We start from the raw sequence: 19,638 nt of genomic DNA, 5'->3' as shown, positions 1-19,638 counted from the left end.
CTTCCAAGCCCAGAAGCACATCCTGAGCTTTTTCCTTTTTTTGGGAGGCTCCTCCCAAGCACGGGTGTTCTATTAGGAGAAAAACTCCTGGAAAATATGCTGGAGAAATAAGTCCTTTATCTGAACTGTATTCAAGTGTTGTGCCCACACTGAATGTGATGTGACTTTCTGAATTAAGAACCTTTTCTCTGTGAGTGACTCTACAAATTCAGGCTTACCATGATCAAAAGAAAATGCTGACAATCACAACACACCACCATGTAACCAGATGACATCAAGCAAAAATAGTCTTTATTCAAATTTCATGGAAACGGGGATCACTGTACTTTGCAAGACAGGGAAAAATAAAATAAAAAAATTTAATATAAAACAAGGATATTGTCACAATACCAGAATATGGAACTATAGTTCTTTTCCCTATAGATTACTGCAAGTACCTCTATTTTTTTTCCCTTTTGACTGTGCTATTCACAACTTTGTAAGTCCATATGAGCAAAAATAGTATGAAACTTAAGACTTAGCACTTCCACTAAATGGCAGACATCAAAGGGCATCAATCAAGGGTAAAGACTGTTGAATCTGTCATACCTACCTATCAGTCATCACTGCAATCCCATAAACCCACCAGGGCGCAGTGCTCACGCCCTGCAAGACTCTCCCTGGAAAACAGGGCAATTTGGGGGCTCGAGGAAGAGCTGTATGTAAAGAGAACCTTTCTATTGGATAGAAAATGACTGGAGCAGCCTCACACCAGAGCGCTGCAGGGAGAGAGCGCTGCAGTTAATGACAGACAGACCATCAGGTTGTTAAAAACACACAGCATCAACGACGTTTCTACTTCAATCACTTGGTTACAGCTACTAAACATGTACAAAAGACTTTTCCAACCATTCCAAGTGGGGCTGCAGCAAGGTTAGGATCTAGAGCGGGACCTTGACTGTGACCGGGAGTGTGACCTAGAGGCAGACCTAGACCTGGATTTGGACCGGGACCTTGGCTTTGAAACAGATTTGGACCTGGAACGAGAGTCTGATTTGACATTTGGTTTGGACTTGGAAATGGACCTAGACCTGGAGCGGGACACTGCACCCTCCCCCTCTCCTTTTGCCTCCTTCTTATCTGACTCGGATTTGAGCTGCTCCTTTCCTTTGGAGCCTGACCTGGACCGCTCGTGGCTGTCCTTCCTTCTCTTGCTGCTACCTTTGCTGTCTCGCTTGCTGCGCCTCTTGCTTTTCTCACTCTTGCTGCGGCTCCGGCTTCTACTTCTGCTGTCATCCCTGCTCCTCTTCCTACTTTTCCTTTTATCCTTGCTGTGGCTCCTGCTCCTACTCTCATCCCTACTTTTGCTCCTACTTCTAGCCTTGCTAATGCTCTTCTCCCTGTCTTTGCTTCTACTCTTCTCCTTGCTTCTGCTCCTCACACTCTCCCTCGCCTCTCCTCTCTCCTTACTCCCACTCGTGCTCCTGCTCTTTTCCTTGCTGCGGCTCCTGCTCTTGGTCTTCTCATCGCTGTTATGGAGAATACTCTCAGATTTATCCTTGCTTTTGTTTCGGGATTTCTCTGCACTCCTGCTGCGGCTCCTACTTTTATCCTCTTTACTTGGAGTCCTGCTTCTCTCCTTCTGGCCTCTGCTACGGCTCTTGCTTCGACTACGGCTCTTGCTTCTGGAACGGGACACAGACCTGGAAGTGCAAAAGCAACAGACAGCTCTGCTTTAGTGCGGCAAGGGTCTGAGCAGAGCATGCAGAGAATGGGAGGGAAAAGAAAAACAGTGTTCCTGCTGCAAATTTAACATGATGCTTCTCACTGAAGTGTGAGCCCTCAGTTCTCCCAAGACAGACCTACCTGGATCTGGATCTGCTCTTGGAGCGGCTGCTACTGGGACTGCGGCTCCTGCTCTTACGGGAGTGTCTGCTTCGAGAGCGAGACCTGCAACACAGGGAACCAGCTTCACGTTAGCATGTGTCCATGGGGAGCTTTTGCCCCCATGGGCAGAACCCCACAATGCTAAAGCACCTTTCAGCAGCCAGATGTTCAGAGTTACACAACACAGTTACAAATACAGAGCACCTTTCTCCCCACCTCACATCCCTGATGCCATGTCTGGCTGCGAGCAGGGTGCTCATCTGGAAGAAAAGATGCCAGTTTATTTAGGGGTTGATCACTTTCCCAATCAAATTACAGTTTGATTATGTTGAGACACTGGCATAAAGCTTTGACTTTGAATTTTGATTTCATAAGCAAGTTTTTCTAGAACAGTAAAGATTTGCCCGAGTTTTCTTGCAACGAGTTCTGCCCCAGAATGGAAAGGGGAGAACACTTGGTGCTGCTGAAGCAGCTCTTGGTCAGACAAGGAAATCAACAAATCCCTTAAGAAATGGGAACAGGTGGAGGTTTCCAAGCTGAGAAAGAACTGTTCTGGTGCTTGGAGCAGAACAGAGTGTTCAGAGCTGAAGTGTTAGAAGCACCTTCTGTTTCATTCCATGTACATGGCTCCACTGGCCACACAGTTGCTCCCACAAGGAACAAGGGCTGAGTTATCAGGGAAGAACAGCGACAGGTGTCCAGGAAGCAGGTCTACACATCCAAGGGAGACACCTCAGAACACAGCCCTCATTTGCCCCGGACACTAATGCAGGCTCAAAAACATAGACCTGTTGAGAACTCTAAACATTCCCAAGGTGTTTTGGAAACCAAAAGTCTCAATTTGCTCTATGTTCATTAACTGCAGCCTGAGATACACTACAGACATACCTTGAATGGCTTCGGCTCCTGGAGTAAGAGCGGCGCCGTCTCGATCCAGGTCTGTCTTCCACTAATCTAATCTTTCTGCCATTTACTTCTGTCCCGTCCAGCTTTTCAAGGGCTCTTTTCATGTCAGAATAGGATTTGAACTCAATCACACCTTCATTTTTCCTTCCTTTGTGTGCATCTGCATATGTCACTTCCCCTGCCTGACGCATATAATCCTAGGGGAAGAGGACAGAATCACCATCGCCTTGAATCCAGAGCCAGGCTTCCAGCTGACCCTGCTCACATCTGACACGATGCTCCCTGAGCCTCTTCTATTCACAAGGATGTCAGCAAGGGTTTGACCCAAACAGCATCTGTGGTGCCAAATAACACACTATGACTTCACAGAGTTGGTGTGATTAGACAGTTTTGAGCCAAATGATAACTTAAGGTCTCACTTCAAGTCTTAGATCAAATATGCTCTGGACTCTTAAGTTTCAAATTACAGAAGTAATTAAAGAAGTAAAATGCTTGCTCTCTAAATCATATTTTCAAAAATAATTAGGAAAGGTGATAAAGGTTGAACATGAAGAGGCAAGAAGCCCACAGAGAAGAAGAGCTTCCTTCATCCTCCACCTTGTTCACACAGCTCATTCTGCAGGGAAAAACCCCAACAGAACTTCAAGCTGAATTAATTTTCCCACTTCATGCTTCCATTTCCATTCCTAAACCCCTCTGTTTATCAGGGGTCTGTTCTGCCCTGCTTTGAGCAAGCTGCTGGGCCAGGGTATTGGTCAATCCCCGCGGAATTTGGCTGCAGTGGAAACAGGGCACAGAGCTCTGTTTTGGTTTGTTTTCAACCCAGCTACTCCTGTTTTAAGTACATTGAAATGAAAGATATTCCCAAAAATGCATTAATGCATCCATTGTAGGATTAATCATGCCATGCTCTACTTAAAATTTTAATAACAGAAGCAAAGACAAACTACTGATGGTGTGAAGCATTAACAACAAAGAGACTGGAAGCATCTCCATACGTACCTGAACTAGTGTAAAATTCAATTACAGACCAGTTTCTACTACTTCAAAGTTTGTTTAGAACAAATTTTACACACCCTTAAAAGAAAATCATAAGAGAAAGTGTTCCAATGAGAACAAGTGGGTTTAACCATTGCTGCTCAGTTTGATAAGGAAGCACTAATCTTTTTGCATCTACTATAAAAATCCTGCTCCCTGAATCCACAATGTGGATAATCATGAGCCAACACATCCAGAGTACTCAGAGGTACTGTGTGGCTCCACAGTGTCACTCAACACCTCCATTACTGAAAATCACAGGCCACTCCTTTGGACTTCAAAAATAAGTTTTTGGCAGAGATTTTGGATCATTACTCATTCAGGAAGCATCCTTTCCCTGGAACTCTCCTTAAAACAGCTTTAGATGGCGTGGAAATTCCTCACAGACTGTGCAGGAACAATGCTGTTGTTTCAAACAGCTTTAGCACCTTAGGAGTTGATGGGTTAAATCCAAACTGACAAGGGCAAACTCCTCCATCTCTAGTGAAACCTACCCCTGGCGTGATTTGAGTCTGTTTTGACAGGGCTTAAGAGAAGATATAACACACCTGTACATGATATTAGCTGGTGCTAAGGTCAATATTATTCTCCCACTGTCCAGTGCCACCAGTTCTGGAGGTGCAACTCCCAACCTCTCATGGATGGTTTCACATATGCAAATATACTCCTGTATTAAGGAGTTAATTCCAAAATATACTCCCCATGGAGTTGCTCAGGAGTTGGAGCAAAGCAGAGCTGCACACCACTTTGCCTTGCTGAAGATGTCTTTTAGCCTTTGTGCTCTGTAACAGAGAGAGGGTAAAGGAAAGGGACCTCATACCTTCAGATCCTGCCAACTGCAGCGGCTCGACAAATTTTCCACAATCAATCTGTATTCTGTACGGGTCGGGGGACCGTACTTATCTCTTCCGCTTCTTCTATAACCATATCCACCTTTAGGAGGTGACAAGCAGACAGCAGAGCTTCAGCCAGGGAAATGGAGCCTCGCTCTCCACCCCCATGGAACTGCTCTGCCCCGGGTGTTCCCAAAGACGTCCCAGACCCTCCCTCAGGGCTAAATCCAACCCCCCTCATGTAACACCTTACAAAGACCCAAAGCATTAAAAGAGTTTTACTACAAGCTCGTAATTAAACAAGGCACGGAACTATAATTAAACTAGAATTAACATGCAAGTATGTTTAATATTTTTAAAACAATTTGAAAGAAGAAACAGAATAAAGCCAGTTGACTAATGTTACTTACATTGCTTAAAAGCTTTCTGAATATCTGACATGAATAAAGCTTTTCAGGCACCTATTTCAGATTAATCTCATCTGTCTCTAACCCTTGGGATCCTCACCACCCAGGTCTAATGGGAAAAGCTCGCAGTCGTCACATGGCTTCTTTATTTTTTGGTCAGCCAAGGGCCACAAAGGTCAAAGAGCCACTCATGGAAAGGTACCCCAAGGTCAGCAAATGGAACAGGCAGTCATCTTAGCCTCAAAGGACTCTTTCAATTAAAACATTGAGGTCTTTGTTAAATCTATGTTAAACATCACATTGCAAATAAACCATTCAAATAGTTAAACAAAATATATAATAATAAAAATGGTACAAGAAATTGTGTTTATTAATGTATCAATTAAAAGTTTAATACAACAAATTAATAAATATTCAGATCAACAATTACAGTTACAGTTACAGAACACTAGTCACAACTTTGTATTGCTTTCCTTTTAAATTACTTTTATAAAACAGTGAAGCGATGTTTTATTTAAAATAAGCCATGGATACAAATGCACAAGTGCTTACTGCGTCCAGAACCGTAACTGCTGTCCCGGCGTGGGCCCCGGGCGTGCTCCACGATCACTCTCTCCCCACACAGATCTTTCCCATTTAGCTCATAAACAGCGTCGTCAGCATCACGCAGATCATCAAACTCCACAAAGCCATACCTAGGGACAGGGAGGGAAAAGGAGCTGAAGATGAGGTATCTGTGCTCAAAAGCAGCTCGTGGGTTCCTGCAGAGCCCTGTGTGTGCTGTCCTGCAGATGAGTCTCCTGAGCATACCTGGGGGTTCAAGGCCTTCAGCCTTAAAAAAAACCTAAAAAAAAAAAGAAAACCCCTCCAAAAACAGGGAGAGAAATAGGAAGGCATGAAAACGTCTGCCGACATGCCGAACTTAAAACTTCATCAACAAAAAGATAAATCACATGACAGTGTAATGACTGAATTAATTTATGTTAACAAGAGATTACTATTATGGCACAATCTTTGATGAAATCGAGGGTGTTATCTTTATTTTTAAATGTAGAAGTTAAAAACCCCAACCATTAAAAGCAAGCACTACTCCACACACCAAATAAACACAGAACCACAGAAATGTTCAGGTTGGAAGAGCCCTCCAAGATCAGGGAGCCCGACCATGATCTTAGAGACGGCCTTAATCATCCCTGGAAGTGTCCGAGGCCAGGCTGGATGGGGCTCAGAGCAACCTGGGATAGCGGAAGGGTCCCTGCCCATGGCAGGGGGTGGAGAAGGATAGGCTCTAAGGTCCCCTCCCATCCAGAACACTCCTCTTTGGAAAGCAAACACTGATTTTGAATGGAGGTAGATGGAAGGATGGAAGTCTGAAGCTTTGATCTCAATCCACTGCACAAGTTACTTCCCTCTGTCCTGCAGGTGTTGCATTACGATGAAGCCTTGAACTCTTCAGAGCCGCCCAGAGAAATGCAGGCAGGTAAGTACAGGAGTAGAACTAGGGTTTTTTTTTGTTTTTTCTTAGAGGCATCACAAGCGGCTTTTAGTGTGTTCATAGAAGATAAAAAGCAGGCTGAAAAATCCAGTTTTCTGGTCACTTCATACATTCACTACACACACAGAGCTGTGATACTCAGTGCAGCTCTGAGCAGGAAAGAATGTGAAAACTAAGAACACACAGTGAAAAACTGCAATTTGAAATGGAGAATCCTACCTGACCCACATTTTCATTTCCCCATCCTTCCCACAGGTAATAATTGCTTTAAGCCATTGAATTTCAGGCTCAAATTACAATTAGTGAGCCCCAGCTAAGCTTTTAGAGCTCTGTGGTATCACTTTGCATTCCATTGTCTCACTCCAACATTCAAGTTTAGCTGCTGAAACACCCAGTGGAGGATCCAACAAGGAGAACCCCTAGACTTCCAGGAACAACTGCAAGAATCTCTCCAGTCACACAGCATGCAGGAAGATTGAATTGTTTCCTAAGCAATACCAGAAATAAGCTATGGAGGAAGGCTCAGGAGAGCACAACTCAGCTCAGGGCTTCCCAAACACAAACAAAAACCCTGATTGCTCTAGTTCCATTTTTGACAAGGAATTTAACTCCAAACCTGTCAAAAGACTTCAGAATATAAAACTAAAACAACAATTAAATTTACTTAAAAGCTAGAAGACAAGTCCCTTTACCACAGCAGCCACATAACTCAGCAGTTCCACATCTGTTAAGAAAGTTTAGGTGGCTTCCTCCCTACCGCCCCCCAACACGCAATGAAACAGAAACACTGAATTTGGGGTTTACTCAGCAACAGGAAAACTGATCCCCCCAAACATTTCCAAGGATACACAGCAGGATTGGAAAACAGCAGCCTCAGATATTTCATCTAATCTTCCACAACACCTGAGCCTGTGTAGGTTAAAACACTGACACATGAACACTTGTTTACTTTAATAATGGATTTTATTCATCTTATAAACCTGTTAAATGTCCACCTGCCAGCACAAGCAGCATTCAAACTTAATGAGCCTCTTTCACCTTAATGTTCAAGGACTAACTTGTACAAGAAATTCCTCTTCTCCACTTCTGAGGCGTAATTAATACTTGGCTCTCCTGGCTATATAATGATAAATCCGTATTCCATTCAGCCTTCCTAAGGAAGGCTTCAAGCTGGGTTTCTTGGAAAAAGCAAAGGCACCAGCACTCATGACACTCTGAGTGTTGGGGAAAAACCCACCAAAGATGGCAATTTGCTTTTTCTTCAAAAATCCACACTTGAATGTCTTGGCAAGGCCTGGTGGAGCAGGATCCAATCCTTGGAGCTGCAGTGAGGGCTCAGCTGCTGGAACAGCACAGGTGAGAACACAGAGGCATGGTGGGTTTGGGGGGAGCAGACCACTACCCCAGACAGCCTGGGAGGTGGAGGAGCACCTCTGCACCCCATACCCCAAACAATGGGGCTCTTCTTAGGGAGGTGTTTTCCTGGGGTGCAGCCTGGCTCACCCTTGAGTGCCTGCCTGGGGTGCAGAGGGGCCTGGGCCTCAGGGTGACACCCACTCCCTTCAGAAAGCAGGGCAGGACACAGATGAGGTGGTCTCTACGAACTGAAGTGGGATCCAACCATCCTATTCCCCAGCTGTCACAGAAACCCAGGTGTCCTGCCTTCCAAAGAGGAGAAACCCACCCATCCGGGCCCTCCCCGAAGGAGGAGCCCATGTGTCCTGCACCCACTCCAAAAAAGGCGAACCCAACCATCCAGCTTCCCTCACTCCCACCCAAAGGAGAGTCCAGGTATCTGCATCCCCCCAGCCATTCTGTCTCCCCCAAAAAAGGCCCAGACGTCGTGTCCCTACTTGACAAGAAAGGGAACCCATGCATCCTGCCCCCCACCCCCAAAGGAAACCCGAGCGTCCTGCTTATCCCAAGGGAGGAGGAGGAAGGCGCCTTGCTCCCGCCTCCCAAGGGGATCCGAGGCAACCTGTCTCCCTCCCCAGAAGGGGGAACCCAGGCGTCCTGCTCCCCCAGAAAAGGGGGAACCAACGTATCCTGTCCCTGCTCCAGTAGCGGCCCAGACGTCCTGCCCCTTCCCCCGCAAAAAAAAAAAAAAAAAAAAAAAAGAGAAACCCAGACGTTCTGTCTGGGATAGAAAAGGAACCTAGGCAGACTGCCCTTTCCCAATTAAAGCCCGGCCATCCTCTCCCCCACAAAAAAGGGGGGACCCAGGCGCCCTGTCTCCCCTCCGATGGAAGCTGAAGCATCCTGCCCACTCCGCAAAAGAGGGAAACCAACATGTCCCAATAAAGGCACAAGCTTCGCGACCCCCACCAAGGGGGAGCCCAAGCTTCCTGTCCCTCTCACCCCCACCCAAGGGGGACGACCCACCCGTCCTGCCCCCACCGCCGCCCAGAGCGCCCTGGCGGCCTCTTCCCCCCCGGCCCCTCGAAGGGCCTCAGGCGCCTGGGCCCTCCCTTCCCGGTGGCCGGGCCGGGCCCGCGCTCACCCGTTCTTGAGATCCACCTCGAGGATCTTGCCGTAGCCCTTGAAGAAGCGCTCCACGTCGCGCTCCCGGGCCTGGTAGCTGAGGCGGCCGATGTAGACCCGCGGCATCGCGGGGCCGGGGCTGGGCCCGGGGCGCGTGAGGGGCCCGGGGGCCGCGCGGCCACCTGACGTCACGGCGGCGCGCGGGCAGAGACGCGAGGCAACGTCACGGCGGGCCACGCCCCCTCCCGGGCTGGCTCTTAAAGGGGCTACGCCGCCGGGTGGGGCCCACCGGCCCCTTCCGTGGGGCTCCCGTTCCCCATGGGGAGGATGCGTCGATCGCCATTTCCCGGGTGCAGGGCACTAGTGAGGCTGCCGAGGTACTTATGCGGTCCTCTCTTTGGCAGGGGCCTGTGGAGTGCCCCCTTCCCAAAATGCTGGACCCTGATGGGACCCCGAAGGCAGGCAGGAATGAGGGTCTCCCATCCCCACTCACTTGGGGTGCCCAGGGGTCCCCCCACGGCATTCCCCATCCGTGGGCAGCCTCGGCTGCTCCTCATTCCCTCTGGCGAGCAACAGCGTGCCTCTTACTGAACTCTAAACGTCAGGTTTGGGGAATTATTTTTATCCTTTTGGTTAAGATGTCAAATACCTAAATCAAACCAAATCCCAGCAGAGGCTCTTGGAACATTCCAGCATTAGCAGCCGCCCCCTAAAAAACCCCCATCAGCACCTCCAAAATGATTAATATTGTGTAGGTGCAACACCAGCAGCTGGATTTCCAACCATGATCCTGCTCACTTGACAAGGAGAATTAAATTTATTTATTTATTCTTTTGTACCCTGGTGTAGGAGTGAGAGGTCGGAACATTTTGTGAAAGAGTTCAGTAAAGCACGTTGGGTTTTATTGCTAAGGCAAATAAACAATGGGGGATAAAAGATTTGCATTAATTTTTCTGGTTTATGTTATGCTTAATAGTGCTCGTAACAATCTCTGAGTTCCTTTTTTTTCCCCCCCACTTTATCCACTGATCAGGAAGCACTGAGGCACAGGATGGGGCTCTGCCTCCAATGTTGGCAGGGGGAAGGAAAATGCAAAATATTGGGGGATTTATTAGGGATGGAGGAGCAGAAGGGAGATGCTGGTGCAGAGTCTATCCTGGGGCACACCTGCTCTCTGCTAAGGGAGGTCTCAGTGTGAGGGGTTTTAGGGAGGATGAAATGGCTTTGACACATCCTTTTAGTCACCACATAGCAGTGGGGTTTAATTTCAGAGAGTTTTGCTCTTCCAAGCACATATGCAGTTGTACAGTGCTCCCTCCAACCCTGAGCAACGTTCCTGCCCTGCTCTTCTCCTCACTCCACGGCACCCAGAATAGCCCCTAAATGAAGGTACACCTTCCTAAGCTGTCCTCCACAGCCTCCCTGTGGCACGGGAGTGACAGTGCCAGCTCCTGGTGAGGCGAGACCTCCCTGGCCCCCTCAGGCCTTTGGTAGATCCAGGGGGCCCTGCCATAGCCCCACCAACTCATCCAGGACTCCAGGTTGAATCCTGGAAGAGTCTTCAGCTGACACAATCAGTCCCTCACTATTCCTCTGCCTGCACACAATTCCACAGCTGCAGTCATCCACCTCGGAGTGTGCTGGGAGCTGGGCACAGGGTGGGAGAACCCCAGTGAGGTCCCTGGGTTGAGGCAAAGAAAGTTCGAGGAACCCAGCCCAAGGGAGGTTATTTCCATTGCAAGGTGTGTTTGGCAAACATTTCCCCTATAGTTCATCCTGTGAAGCAGCACGGAGAGTCTGCTGGGAGCTGAGAGCATCACGCAGGAACAGGGAGTCACAGGAGAAGCAGCCCTGTAGACACCACACAGTTGGGTTACCCAGAGGAATTCCATTTCTGCATGGGGGAGAAGGTGCCCAGATGAAAAAGCTCAGGTCTGGGGCACTTGGATGCCCAGTGCTGTTCCCTTCCCCATCCCTCCCTGGGCACTGCTCCCAGGGGCACTGGGACACAGCACAGCCCTGGCAGGACATTCCACATGGAAATACAGCTGGAATCAGCTCTGGGCTCAAACAGCTCTCTGGGAAATTGGGGGTTATTTCTGCATCTCCCACCTCCTTCTGCCAGGAGACAGGTGAACACCGTGATGTCACTGTGATGGAACACAGGCTGGGAACTTCCCAGGCAGCTGGAGCCACGGGACTCCATCCTGCTGACTGCCAGGACCAAGAAGGTGGTTGGAGGCAGCCAAGCTGTGGAAAAACAACTCAAAATGGAGCTACCTTCACAGGAGACATCCTGTGCTGGAGATCCTGCTTGGTGGGTGGCTTCAGCTTCTGACCATCCTGGAGAGGACACAGGACCACCCTAGGATGCTGCCGCTGGACCCTCTGCAGACAAAAATGCCTTGAAGGTTGGTCTGATGAATCCTCTGACCCCAACATGAAATTTTGCTCCTTGGAGAGCTCTGCCAGCACCAAACCTTTGGCTGACTCTTTCCTCAAGAAGCTCTAGGAGATCCTGAACAGCCAGAGTTTTGAGTTGATCTGGTGGAGCAACCATGGGAACTGTGTTGTGATCAGAGAAAAGCTCCTCAGGAAGGAAGTGCTGGGTAGGAGGGGGCCCCAGAAGATCTTTGAAATGGAGTCCATGAGAGGTTTCCTTCTCCAGCTCATGTTCCATGGATTCTGCAGCATGGAAGGGGATTCTCCCCTGCTGACCTCCATGGAGGAGCTCTGAGTAGTAGCAGCAGCCAGGTCTGCACTGGGAAAGGTATGTCAGCTGCTCCCAACTCAGAGATTCCCTGGGACACTCAGAGGGAGGTTCAAGTTCAGCTAAAATGAGCCTTGACAAGGCTGGAGACCAGATAGGAGCAGCCAGCTTCATTTTTTCTTGCTGTCAGTTACTCTGGACACACTGAGGTGGATGAAAACTAGTGGGCTTTGGGTTTCTTCACCAGTTTTCTGGCTTTTGAAAACCCTACACTTTTCTGCTCCCAAATGCTCAGAACATGAGGGTGGTTGTGACTTAACAAAGCCCTGTCCTAACACTTTTCTCAGCCAAAGCCTGAAATGCCAAAGAGTCCTTTAAACACCCATTTGTCTTTTCTTGTGCCAACTCTTGGTTCTCGCTCGGATTTCTTCCTCCTTGTTGCAGCAAACAGGTCCTTTCCTTTGCCTTTTGCTGCTGCTCTTCTACTCTAACCCCATTTTCATGAGGGATGACCCGCCCTGAGTCTGGAGGGGTGTGCAGGGTGCTGGGGAATGCCCCAGCTGTGCCCCCCCGGCACTGAGATCCTGGCAAAGCTCTCAAGGAGAAGGTTCGATGCTCAGCTGGCAGCAGGAGCAGAGGAGGAGGAGGATGACACCCAGACATCTCCGAGCAGCAGCTCCACAGCGCCTGAGCCATGGGCAGGCACAACGCCCCGGCCAGGCAGTGCCAGGCCCTCCCCGCACAAACGGCCCTGCAGACAGCCCCGCTGCACCCAGGGGGCAGCTCCTGCCCAGCCACGGCTCCTCTGCCCCACACGGGCCCCTCACGCTCCTGGCACTGCCAAGCTCCGCTCTGGGCAGCCAAATCCAGGTACTGAGCAGGTGCCCGGGGCTGCGCCGCCCCAGCCCTGCCCTCTGTGGTTTGGGATGGCCACGCTCTGGCCCGTGGCACTGCCCCACCTGCACGGCCAGCGCCGGCGGGCCTCAGCCAGAGCTGGACTGGGAAAAGCAGGGAGCTTGTGGGGTCACAGAGGTAGAAAAGCAGCACAGGAGGAAGCAAGAACACGTTGTTGGTTGTTCTCAATAATAAATCTTTTCACATTGCTCTGCAGTCACAGTCACTGTCCCGCACCCGGGCAGGGGGACCCTCAGGGACAGAGGGTCTGGCTCCAGCCCCTGATGGCCAAAGGCTCTGGCCCTTGCAGTGCCCTTGGCAAAACCCAGCCAGGGGTGACCCAGGGCTCCTCCAGGAGCTGCAGCAGTACCAACCACAGCATCCTCTTCTGCGCCCCTTGCTCCCCCTACTCGAAGCAGGCTTGGGGCCAGAGGGGCTGCAGGGAGATGACTTGGGCTTTCCTCACCATCCCACATTCCAGCTGGGATAACTACAGCCCTGACAGCCCCAAAAGCACATATGAGGGGGAACTGCTGCTCTTTTCACACCCTGAGCTGAGAGAGCCATCATTTGGGCTCCCTAACTCCCCCCAGCCACAGTGAGATGCAGCCTCCTTCCTGCAGCACTTCCACAGAAAGCTGTGGAGGCTTTTAAAGCCTTCAGTGGGCACCTGAAATGTGAAAAACAAAGGAAAAAAAAAAATAAAATGGATCTGGAGGGTCTTTTCCCCCCTCAAATCTGTGGACAAGACTGTGGAACAGGACAGGGCTCCAGGAGCCGCAGGTCAGAGGAGGAGTATCTGCTTGGAGGACACGAAGGGCTTCATGGAGGCCTCCAGCGCTGCCCTGTAGTCCTGAAGTGGGACCTCGGTGCAGGCCGGGGCCGTGAGCTGGCCCCTGCGGATGAGCTGGCACAGGGCTTCCATCATCTCGGCCACGCTCTGCTGGTCTGCACGGAAGGAGGGAGCTGTCACTGTCCCTGCAGGGCCAAGCACCGCCCCTGGGAACAGCCACCCGAGGCCATACGGCGTCCTGGGTGTGATGTGGGATGAGGGAGGAGCTCCCGGCACGCTCCCTGCCTGAGCCCATCACCAGCGTCTCAGCACCCTGGGACAAGCAGAGATGGCTCTGTGAGCGGGAGTGAGGACAGCCCTGGGTGGGTTTGGCCCTGCTCCCACCCCAGCATGGTTCAGGTCCCTCAGCCCCCCTGGTTCAGGTCCCTCAGCCCCCCGGCTCACCCTGCGCGCGCTCCTTCCGCCACTGCGTCATCCAGAACCCGCGGAGCCGCACGTCCCGGAAGATGAAGGCGCTCTGTGGAACGTGTGACACCTGTGTGTCCTCCTAGTACCCAGGGACACTCCTGCGTCCTCTTGTGCATCCAGTGACCCCCGTGTCCCCTCACACACGCGGTGACACTCGTGCGTCCCCTCCCCGCGTGACAGCGGTGGAAAGCAGCAGTAAGGCCCCGTGTGAGAGCTCCCGTGTGTGAGCCAGGGACGTGGAGAGGTGACTGAGGTGAGGAGTCAGGGCAGGTCTGATGCTCAGCACCTGCGGGGTCATTTCCCCACTGGAATTTTTCGGCAGACCGAACCTTCCATATAAAAAGCCAAGAGCCCAGCAGTGGGACGCGGCTGGTCCTGTGACAGACCCCATGAGGCAAATAAAGACCGGAGGGTCTCAATCTGCGCCTGGGGCCCACAGTACCGAGGGGACGGGGACACGCAGTGCAGCACAGGGGACTAAGGAGGGGCATACCCAGTACTCACCACAGGCACCATCACAGGCTGCTTTGCCATCCCCCCGTAGGTGACCATGGTCCCCTTGGGCCTGGAGAAGGAAAGGGCTCTTGGGTTAGGTGGGCCCAGCTCTGACTTGCCACCTCCTCCTCTGCCATCCCCAACCCCTCTGGGGCTGTCCTTGCACCCAAAGCTCCCCAGTTACCCCTCAGATCCCACTTTCCAGGCTCTCCTCTTGCTTCTGTGCGCCAGTAGCTGAATTTGCAGCTCAGCAGACCAGTTACACAGGGAGGACCTTCACAACTGGACCCCAGCTGCCCCCAGCCACCAGCAGTGTGAGACTTTAAAGCACTGTAGTTATCCAAAACCACTTTTCTATTCATCTTCCCTCTGCAAAAGTTCAACAGACTCCAGAGCAGGACCCTCTGTTGCTGGTTTCTGCCCCCAAGCCTGTGCCCAAGGCCCCACCCAGGCAAACTTACTGCAGGTGCCGCAGCATCTCCGTGGTGCTTTTGCCTCCGACGCAGTTCAGGGCGAGCCGAGGCCTCGGGATGCTCTGCAAGGGTTTATGACAAAGGTTCCCAAATTTTATGGCTCCTTTAGGAGATGGGACAAAGCTTCTGCAGTAACCTCAATGTTTAACTGAGGGCTGCTGAGAGTAGTAGAGCTAAAATCTGTCAGAATCAAAGAACAGCTGGAGTTGGAAGGGACTCATTCCAATCCCCTGCCATGTGCAGGAAGACACCTTCAGCTGGACCAGGCTGCTTCAAGCCCAGTCTGATTGGAACCAAAATCCGTGATCCTTCCCTTGTGGCAGAGCAAAATACCTCCACTTCTGGGGCTAAAAATCGTGATCTAGAAATTTCTCCTTCTCACCATCCCTGCACTTCTCCCCAGTGCTGAACAGCAGTGACAGCCCTGAATCATCTCTCCAGTGGGATCGGCATTGAGGTACCTTAAATATATCTTTCATCTCTGGCTTCCTCAGCATCTCCTCTGTGACAACGTGGTCAGCGCCCAGGGCCATCAGCCTCTCCACCAGCTTCGGGAGATCAGGTCTGGGGAGGGAAAAAGGAGATTAAAAAAAGAGGACTAGATGGGCCAGGAAGCAGAGTTCCACCTTCTCCTTCCTTCTGCTCCGGCGCTGCATGGGGACAACTGGGAAGAGGCTGGAGGACAACTTGGAAGAGCAAACAGGAGAAAATCCTGGGTTGGACGGCAGGATAAGCACATCCAGCTCCCAGACTTGCTCCTCCCCAGTGGACCCACCTGTCCCTCACCACATTGATGGTCTTGATGCCAGAGGCCCTGGCGATCTGGATGACGGCCTGGCCCACACCGCTGTTGGCAGCGTTCTGGATGACGGAGTCACCTGGTGGTGAATAAACTCAGATTCCCACCGCAGAGGCAGCCAGGAAATCTGTGTGGGATTGCTCCCTCAGGGTAGGGCCATACCAGGTGCCAGGCTCTCAAAGTCGGCCAGCACACGAAACGCCGTGCAGGGGTTGACGCTCAGAGTGGCAGCACAGAGCAGCGGGAGATCACTGGGCACCTTCAGCAGCATCTTCTCAGGGAACACCCCCTGCGTCCGCCACGTCCCTGGGCACGGCAGCGCCACGGGCACAGCCACAGCAGGGGAGGAAAGCAAAGGAAACCCATCAGCTCACACCGTAGCCTTGGTGCTGGCAGTGCTCTGGGAACCAGCTACCCCCTGGAGAGGGAATTATGGAATGGGTTCCCGTATGAGAAGAGTCAAAATGCTCCAAGAGGCAAGGAATGGATGCCTCGCTGCCTGCCAAGATTTACCACCCAGCAAAGCCTTATCATTTCCCAGAGGGATAATGGGACTGGGATTCCCTGGGCATGTGTGCAGAGATAATGGAAACACTCTCCATCCTATGGATGAGCCCATATATTCCAAGCCAATTGAGTCAGCTTTACTCCCTTTACACTTATATCCAATTTAACACTCTATCATCTATTTAGTGTTTTTATGCTTAAAAATACCCCATTTGGCTCTTAACTCCATCATTTTCCTTCTCTCATTTAGCAAAAAGCCTTTTAAGAAGAAATAGGCAAAGAGCAAGCTGTGACACTAAACCACAACCAGCAAATATCAGGCCATTGGCATTTTGGATGAGCATGGGAAGCATTTGTTGGGAAATAAATTCTCACACTTTCCCAGCAGAGCATTATTAAAGAGAAAACTGCAGTGAGGCCACCACAATCTTGCCTATGTGAAATGTTTTATCCCAGGTCTTTAGGGAAACTCTAAGCTGATGGGACAAAATGCAGCTCTTTCTAGAAAAGCACAGATTGCTGCAATGCTTTATAATGGCGCAGACATCACAGAAAGGGTCTATGCTACAGGAAAGAAGATTACTGCTAAATTTAAGTTTGGCATAAGCAATGGCATTGCCACTGCTCCTATTCCAGGTGTTCTAGGGTGCATGGTGAGTCCTGTGCACAGGAGCCCCTTCCCTGGGGACCCCCATTCTTCCCAAGAGCCTTCCTGTGTCTGTGGAGGATAAGCAGCATCACTTGCTGGGGCTGGGGAGCAGGACCTGAGCTTGCTTTTAAAAAACACATTAAAAATAAAATTAAAATCAATTAATTAATTAAAATTAAAAACAGGTGGTGAAAAAAACCCCAAGACGTAAACAGGCAAGAAATAACCACATCAATTATCCCAACTGTTTCATTATGATTGGTCTCACAGGGCACTAAATCGGTTCCAACTCCTGCTTCCCTCGCCCAGCATTCCCTAACGGAGTTTTGTTCTCCATTTTGAGTCCCATCCCATCAGGTGCAATTGCTTTAAGAGGAGGGGCTCACAGCTCTATCCACACCCTGCAAAGACGGTGCTTTGGAGAGCTCTGGAACCCCCAAAATCCCCACGGCTCACACAGGAGCACAACCATGGGTTTGCTCTCTGAGCAAGCCTGGGCACCCCCAGGGGCTCCAGCACCCCAAAAATCCCCTGGGAAGATGCTTTGAAGGTGGGCGGTGAGCGGGGGCACAGCAGTGCCGAGGATGAACTCACCAAGGCCGGCGTCCGCAGGGATGACCCAGTCCCCAGGTTTCAGAGCCGTCACACAACGCCCGACCTCCAGCACCTCCCCGACACCTTCGTTCCCTCCCACGGCTGGCAGTGGTGACAGGAGGGGGTAGGTCCCTGTAGGGAAGCTGGAGGTGAGCTGGAGACCCCCTCATACCCCAACATCCAGGAGCCATCTCTGAACCCTCCGAGACAGCAGTTGGGTTTGGTGATCCTTGTGGGTCCCTTCCAACTGGGAGCATCCTGCAAGAACTAATTTGCAAAGTATTAATCGAACACGTTACCTTGGATCATGTTGATGTCGGCGGGATTGATGGGGGCTGCCAACATCTTGATGTGGACATCGCCGTCCCCCAGCTTGGGCACTTCCAGACTCTTCAGTCTGAACAGGGAGACACAGAGGAAAAAGGCATTAACACCAGTTTGGTGATGTCTTCTGTGCTCTGGCTGAAGCTGGAGGGTGACTGTATCACCTACACACCCCACCTGAATTAACAGCACCATATCCCATTAAAAATCAGATTTATGTTAGACAGAAGGACAGAGTTTTGGAGGAGGCTGCTAAAAGCCACCCAAACAATCCCATGTCACCAAGCCCAGTGATGCTCACTAAACTTAACAAACTCAGCAGGTTGCGTAAAAACCCACAGTTTTGGCTGGGGATTATAGGGCTCATCCTGCCCTGCTTGAGCGTTATGGGAACCTAGGCTATTTCTGGAAATCTGTGAAAAAGGAGAAGTCACAAAGCACAAAGCAAGACTGGTCTTGCACAAGCAATGGGGTGAGAGCAGCAAATCTCAGGAAGTGGCACTTGTGACAAGCACCACTGCACAACTAAACGATCATTTGGAAAAGCAACAGTCTTTCTCCAAAAACCCAGGGGGTTGGTGTCTAGATGCTTCTGGATAATATATCAGCATGAACTGAGCTGGTTCAAGAGGGGCAGCAAGACCTCAGTCTCCTCCCTTGAAAAAAAAGCCTATACTCCACTAAACTACAACTTTCTGCTTTCCAGGACTTTTGATGCTGAGCATCAGCAGCTGCCCCAAAAAAATCCTCGTGATGCTGCTTTGGTCCCTAAATTGGGATCTCAAAGAGAAGACCCATCAATGGGATGCAACCCAGGATGAAGCTGAGGAGCAGTGATGCTGAGGCTCGGGCCCCTCCGTGTCGTAACTCCGATTAAGCAACAATGGGCTTTTTGAGAAAAACCCGTGGTTTAAGGCAAATTGAAGAAGCAGCAGCAGGAGGGTGGGGGATATAGAGGCATCACCCCCAGCATCCACCTGTGAGACCATGGCACCAGGAAAACACTGGGGCATCCCAGGGTCCTCCTGTCCCCCCGCGTGTTCGGGGGCCCCACAGGAGCCGCACCCCTTCCTCACCCTCTACACCTGGGGCGGGCAAGTCCTCACCCCCTGCACTGCACCCCCAAAAGCCCTGCAGCACACCAAAACCTCACCTGCGCCCCCAGCCCTCTCTGCACCCTGGGGAAGTCCCCGCTCCAGATCTCTACCCGGCTGTGCCCCCCACCCCCAGCCTTGGCCCAACACCTGCACCCCCTCCCTGCGATGCCCCCCAGATTCACCCCCGCCCCATTCCTGCACCTCCCTACAACGCACCCCCGTGTCCCTCCCTTACTGCACGACGGCCGCGGGCTCCCCGTGTCGCTCGTAGAGCAGCCCGAGCGGAGGGGTCCCCGCCGCGGCCGATCGCGTCCGCACCGGGGGGACCCGAACCGGGGGGACCCGAACCGGGGGGGTCAGCGCTTGGGGGGTCCGCACCCCGCGCAGCAGCCACTGCATTCGGCTCCGCTCGGCTGAGCTCGGCTCCGCTCGGCTGAACTCGGCACTTCTCGGCGCTCTACGGCTGAGCCCGGCGCTGCCGCCGGTGACGCTGCAGGTTGGCCCCGCCCCCGGCCGGCCCCGCCCCCTCGCCCTTAAGGCGGCCCGGCCTCTCCTGCGCTGAGCGAGTGCGGGCTCAGCGGGGCCGTCCTGCTCCAGGGTCCCGCCCCGCTCCCGGGACACCCCCCGCTCCCGGGACCCGCCCCCTTCCCGGGACCCGCCCCCTCCCGGGACACGCCCCCCACGCGGCACCCGCCCCCTACGCGGCACCCGCCCCCCACGCGGGACCCGCCCCCCACGCGGGACCCGCCCCCCACGCGGGACCCGCCCCCACCCGGGACCCGCCCCCACCCGGGACACGCCCCCACCCG

At 51.8% G+C, this 19,638-nt stretch overlaps 2 protein-coding genes across 5 annotated transcripts; both read right to left on the bottom strand.

Annotated features, from left to right (window-relative positions):
• Positions 1-272: 272 nt before the first annotated feature.
• Positions 273-9,200, bottom strand: SRSF4 (serine and arginine rich splicing factor 4). 2 transcript variants are annotated; one of them, XM_040086168.2, is made up of 6 exons: positions 9,046-9,200; positions 5,603-5,745; positions 4,631-4,743; positions 2,755-2,969; positions 1,846-1,929; positions 273-1,682 (listed from the first exon to the last, which is right to left on the bottom strand). In XM_040086168.2, the coding sequence occupies exons 1-6, from the start codon at positions 9,150-9,152 to the stop codon at positions 914-916; spliced, it is 1,431 nt and encodes a 476-aa protein (XP_039942102.1). In that variant the 5' UTR covers positions 9,153-9,200; the 3' UTR covers positions 273-913. The 2 variants fall into 2 exon arrangements, with proteins under 2 accessions (XP_039942102.1, XP_039942103.1); XM_040086169.2 differs by lacking the exons at positions 5,603-5,745; positions 9,046-9,200 and adding an exon at positions 5,054-5,248.
• Positions 9,201-12,782: 3,582 nt separating this feature from the next.
• On the bottom strand, positions 12,783-19,332 carry MECR (mitochondrial trans-2-enoyl-CoA reductase). 3 transcript variants are annotated; one of them, XM_040086393.1, is made up of 10 exons: positions 19,208-19,332; positions 17,708-17,805; positions 17,409-17,540; positions 15,821-15,964; positions 15,635-15,737; positions 15,321-15,423; positions 14,848-14,921; positions 14,396-14,456; positions 13,868-13,940; positions 12,783-13,578 (listed from the first exon to the last, which is right to left on the bottom strand). In XM_040086393.1, the coding sequence occupies exons 2-10, from the start codon at positions 17,751-17,753 to the stop codon at positions 13,415-13,417; spliced, it is 900 nt and encodes a 299-aa protein (XP_039942327.1). In that variant the 5' UTR covers positions 17,754-17,805; positions 19,208-19,332; the 3' UTR covers positions 12,783-13,414. The 3 variants fall into 3 exon arrangements, with proteins under 3 accessions (XP_039942327.1, XP_039942328.1, XP_039942329.1); XM_040086394.1 differs by lacking the exon at positions 19,208-19,332 and adding an exon at positions 19,065-19,198; XM_040086395.1 differs by lacking the exon at positions 19,208-19,332 and adding an exon at positions 19,046-19,160.
• Positions 19,333-19,638: the final 306 nt, after the last annotated feature.

This window comes from Hirundo rustica, chromosome 25 (assembly GCF_015227805.2).
Source record: "Hirundo rustica isolate bHirRus1 chromosome 25, bHirRus1.pri.v3, whole genome shotgun sequence".
Taxonomy (NCBI): domain Eukaryota; kingdom Metazoa; phylum Chordata; class Aves; order Passeriformes; family Hirundinidae; genus Hirundo; species Hirundo rustica.
Note: the sequence above shows the minus strand (reverse complement) of the source record. Positions and strands in the feature narration are given on the sequence as shown.

Bases quoted from the DNA above. Each gene is read 5' to 3' on its own strand.
- MECR (XM_040086393.1), bottom strand. From the start codon at position 17,753: ATGTTGGCAGCCCCCATCAATCCCGCCGACATCAACATGATCCAAG. The intron at 15,965-17,408 runs GTGAGTTCATCC...TGCCGTGCCCAG, and splicing joins CCCTGCGGACGCCGGCCTTG to GGACGTGGCGGACGCAGGGG. The intron at 13,941-14,395 runs GTGAGTACTGGG...CACGTTCCACAG, and splicing joins AGCCTGTGATGGTGCCTGTG to AGCGCCTTCATCTTCCGGGA.
- SRSF4 (XM_040086168.2), bottom strand. From the start codon at position 9,152: ATGCCGCGGGTCTACATCGGCCGCCTCAGCTACCAGGCCCGGGAGCGC. The intron at 5,746-9,045 runs GTGAGCGCGGGC...CCCTGTCCCTAG, and splicing joins GAGGTGGATCTCAAGAACGG to GTATGGCTTTGTGGAGTTTG. The intron at 1,930-2,754 runs GTATGTCTGTAG...CCTGTGTTGCAG, and splicing joins AGGAGCCGAAGCCATTCAAG to GTCTCGCTCTCGAAGCAGAC.